Below are 4485 nucleotides of genomic sequence, written 5' to 3'. Positions count from 1 at the left end.
GAAAGTTCAAATGTCTACAATCGATGCTGAAACCTATCAAATCATGTTCGATTGACCTCAAATTTTGCACACAATTCACATTCGACATTACAGACCTACTCCAACTTTCGTAATCAGAATCCGACCCTGATATCAAAAGGTCCACTCCCGGTCAAACTTCGCAAAAACCTTCAAATTTCTAACTTTCTCCGAATGACCCCAAAATGACCTACGGACCTGCAAATTCACATCCGGACGCGCTCCCAATACCAGAATCACCATACGGAGCTATTTCCAGACTCAGAATCCCAAACAGACATCAATAACATTGAAATACACTTTAACCCAAATTTAGAAAAGTCTTCCAAAAATGCCAACTTCCATAATAGGCGCCGAAACGCTCCCGGGTTTTTGCTATGGCGTTGAAGGAGATGGAAAAGATTCTAAGCAAATGCAGAGTAAGTGGAGAGAAGAAGAAAGATTTATAATAACTAATTTTGGAAGTAAAGAAGTAAAGTAATAAGTAGAAGTGAAGATATATAAGACAAAAATAGTGATCATGATTACCTAAAAAATCGGTGAAAATATTACTGAATCGTGGGGAACATGTGTTCAGGGTATTAAATGTGAGAAGGCGTGCATCCTTTCAAGAGTCATAGACTTTTCAAGAGGTTTCTCGCCAAGAAAGGGATCTTCACCAACTTCTCGGTGAAATAAAGATATGTCAACGGAAAGCAGGGGGACTATCTGTACATGGTAAAATTAGTTCATAATAAATGATCGAATGATAGCATGACACGTGGAATCGAAGACAGGTAAAAGATAAATCAAGTAACAACCAGTACCAGGAACAACTACTGCAATTGACATCGGATAAACCATGAAGGGAGCATGGTCAACGGGAATAGATCTAATATTTGCCATCGAATAACATTCAATGAAGAATATTCTCTAAGATTAAATGGGCAGACATTATAGAGAATATTTTCAATCATGGACCGTCGTTACATATTCATCAATGGATCCTTTATTATCATTTAAATGGGACTTGATCCTAGGATCTTGTTTCCCTAAGTAAAGCTATACACAGCAGGCTCAACCGCCATTGGAAGACAGGAAATTCTTCGTAAAATGTATGTTGTATTTCATTTTCGCTCTCAATCAAAAAACTTTATTTGCTCTTTTACATTGTTCTCATTTCTGTCCTCGGAGACACTGCTCTCAGAGTCAGGCTTGTCACCTTCTTCAATCACAAATGCTAAGTCTTACTTTTACTCATATTTCATTATCAAATTTGGGATCAAATCAGTTCGCTTATCTATAAACTACGTACCAAATTTAATTGTACTGTTTTATGGGTAAATAATATATATATATATATATATATTCTCAAATTCGAATGAATAAATTCATGAGCAAATTCACGCAGAAATCTATCCACATTTCAATTCTGAGATACTGATGGTTGCCTCAAGACTTATTTCTGTGAAATTTTATGCTCTCTTAACTTGATGATGTCATTGGTAATATGCCTTTGACCTTCTTCTATCCTAACCATATAGAGGGTAGTAGTACTTCCAGCTTCAAAGAAGCTGCCCAAATATATCATGTTCTTGAGACTTCTTTATCAAGAACTTTGACCTCTTACAAAACATTTGCTTGAAGACTATGAGAAAATGCCTTCATTGAGTCTAATGACAAGGGAGTTAATTGTTTGAATGTTTGAGTTGATTGTCCCATGTTGAAAGTTGTCAATCTTCTTGATACTGGCCATGAATATTTATCATTTCCAAAACATTTGCAGTAGAACTATACAAAAGATGACAGGCAGAATCAAGCAAAAGGCATGCACGTGAAAGGGATAAGTATAAGTGGTTATTTTTGATAATCCCTGAACGAAAAGGTTGCATATTTGATATGGAGCAAGACTCCTTACTTGAAGAGAACTCTATTCAAGATAAGGAAAGAGTTAGAAGTTGAAGATAACTAGAACTCTTCCACCAAGGAAGAGTAAAGAATTAGACTTCTAGTTAATCTTTATTTACTAACTCTATATATATCAGTTATGTTCTCTTTTATAGGTGATGTACACATACTGAAGTTAAGCATGAATTGAGAGCAAAATAGCAAGGCATTTTGTGAGCAATTCTTGTGAGATTTAAGAGTGCGTTCCTGAAGCTACACGAACCAGATTAAAGAACCAGCTCCATAAAGAGTTTTATGTGTCTTTCTTTATTTCTAGTTCAAAGTGTAGTAGGCGTTTTGAGTTGTACCTTTCAGCTTTCTATGAAGCAAATTGTTCTTGGTACCTGAGTTGTATCTTTTAAGTTAGAGGTAACTTGAAGTAGGTGCAACAGCCTGTGGCGTGTTGCTATAAGGGTTAGAGTTAATCCTTAGGTTTGCAAGAGGTTGTAAACTCTAGTTGTATTTTTCAATTTAGAGTTAACTTGAAGCAGTCGCAACAGCCTGTGGCTGGTTGCTACAAGGGTTAGAGGTAATCCTTAGGTTTGCAAGAGTTTGTAAACTTTGTTGTTGGCTCAGAGTTGTAGTGAAGTGTTTGGAGAAAATCCTATTGGGTGGTAGGTCGTGGTTTTTTCACCTTTTGAGCCGGGTGTTTTCCACGTAAATATCATTGTATTCTTTACTTTCTGTATTATTTATTCCGTAACTGTAGTGTAAGGAACACATAGAAGAACCAGGTCCTTCGATAATCCAGTGCACGCAGAAATCAGGCACCACACAAATCACCCCCCATCTTGTGTGGTATTGAAGTATAAGACATTAATTGGTATTAGAGCGGGTTATCCTTGAAGAGGCTAATACCTTAGGAAAATATCAAGATGAGTGCACTACCTGGAAACTGTAAAGAGTAATCCACCACTAGGCCACCACTATTCAATGATCACTACTATTCTTTGTGGAAGGAGAAGAGAAAAGATCACTTGCAGATGACTGATTGGTGCTTCAAATGTGGAAAAAAGAACCACATGATCAAGAACTGTCCTACGTGGGATGTCAACTAGAAGAAGGAGAAATTTGAAAGAAGGAACAGAAAGAAGGAACAAGTTCATGACAAGAAGAACTACAACAAAAGGTCATCCAAAGCAGCGGTTGCTACTTGGAAAGATAGTTCAGATGAGGACACTAATGATAATGCTGAACGAACTCTCATAGAAATTCGAGAATCTGAAGATGAACCTGATGAAGAATCTGAGATAAGTTTTCTGGAATTTAAGGATAAAATTAAACTCCTTTCTAAAGATAGACTATCAGAATTGTTGCTAACTTTAATTGATGAATCTAAGAATATAAGTTCTGAAAAAGAACAGTTGTTAAAAGAGTGCAACTTTTTAAAAGGAGAATGCAAAAACCTGGAAATAAACGTTTGTAAAACTGAAAAGGAAAATACTGCTTTGAAGAACCAGGTTCATGAACTTGATACAACTGTCTTAGAACTTAGATCTGAAAATATAAAGTTAAAGTTAGGGATAGGAAAAGAGATAGCAAGTGATATACAACTCAACCTAGAGGATGACTTAAGGAAGGTTAAAGATGAGCTATACAAAAAGGAAGAAAATGTAAGAGTTATGAAAGAGGACTTAACAAAGGTTAAACATGAGCTTGATAGAACATGTAAATGGAAAAAGGTCCTCCAATGCACTTTCATGGCTACAAGAACACCATAGTAGAAACAAAAACAGACTTAGCTTTGGGAACTTTGAAACTGAATGGGATCCCAAAAATAGGTACCTAACACTCCCTGAGAATAAGATTTGCACGCACTGTGGAAATATTGGTCACTACAAGAGTGATTGAACTGCGAAAGAAAAGGCAGATGAAAAGAACAAAAAATTTGTTCTAGGGAAAAATAGGCTGCCAAGTTGGGCTAAAAGGAATTTGATTCATCCTTTTGACTATAGAAAGGGACCAAACTAGTTTTGGTTCCTAAGACTAACCCCTGATTTCTTTTTGTAGGTCCAAGTGAAGGGGAGCTGCCAAATATAGTACATGGAGAGTGGCTGCTCAAAGCATATGACAGAAAGCAAGAACCAGTTCCTTTCACTTAAGGACCTTAAATGAGGTAATATCTCCTATGGAAATGGGAAAAAGGTAAGATCATTGGGGTTGGAAAGGTAGGTAAGACTGACTTGATAGATGGACTGAAGCACAGTCTAATAAGTGTATCACAATTGTATGATAAAGGTAACATGGTAACATTCACATCTACAAAATGCTTTGTGATTAATCTTACGACTGACAAGATAGTTTTGCAGGTAAAAAGAGTGAACAACATATATGTTGTAGATCTGTCCACACTTTCAGGAAATGAACCCACTTGCTTAAGTGTGTTGGATAGTGATCCCCTCCTTTGGCATAAGAGACTTGGACATGCTAGTCTAAGTCAACTCAACAAACTAGTCTCCAAGGACTTGGTGATAGGACTTCCTAACATTAAGTCCAAGGAAGATATAGTTTGTGACGCTTGTGGAAGAGGGAAGCAGGTAA

At 36.7% G+C, this 4485-nt stretch overlaps 1 protein-coding gene across 1 annotated transcript; it reads left to right on the top strand.

Annotated features, from left to right (window-relative positions):
* Positions 1–395: 395 nt before the first annotated feature.
* LOC138892154 (uncharacterized) lies at positions 396–4046 on the top strand. Its single transcript, XM_070175855.1, has 3 exons — positions 396–437; positions 3003–3612; positions 3955–4046. The coding sequence occupies exons 1-3, from the start codon at positions 396–398 to the stop codon at positions 4044–4046; spliced, it is 744 nt and encodes a 247-aa protein (XP_070031956.1).
* Positions 4047–4485: the final 439 nt, after the last annotated feature.

Source organism: Nicotiana tomentosiformis, chromosome 5 (genome assembly GCF_000390325.3).
Source record: "Nicotiana tomentosiformis chromosome 5, ASM39032v3, whole genome shotgun sequence".
In the NCBI taxonomy this organism is placed as follows: Eukaryota; Viridiplantae; Streptophyta; class Magnoliopsida; order Solanales; family Solanaceae; genus Nicotiana; species Nicotiana tomentosiformis.
The sequence above is the reverse complement of the archived record's forward strand: the minus strand, read 5'-3'. Positions and strand labels throughout refer to the sequence as shown.

Excerpts from the sequence above, each read along its gene's own strand:
- LOC138892154 (XM_070175855.1), top strand. The coding sequence starts at position 396 with ATGGCGTTGAAGGAGATGGAAAAGATTCTAAGCAAATGCAGA. Across the intron at positions 438-3,002 it reads AGATTCTAAGCAAATGCAGA|AAGAAGGAGAAATTTGAAAG; the intron begins GTAAGTGGAGAG and ends GATGTCAACTAG. Across the intron at positions 3,613-3,954 it reads ACATGAGCTTGATAGAACAT|GTCCAAGTGAAGGGGAGCTG; the intron begins GTAAATGGAAAA and ends TTCTTTTTGTAG.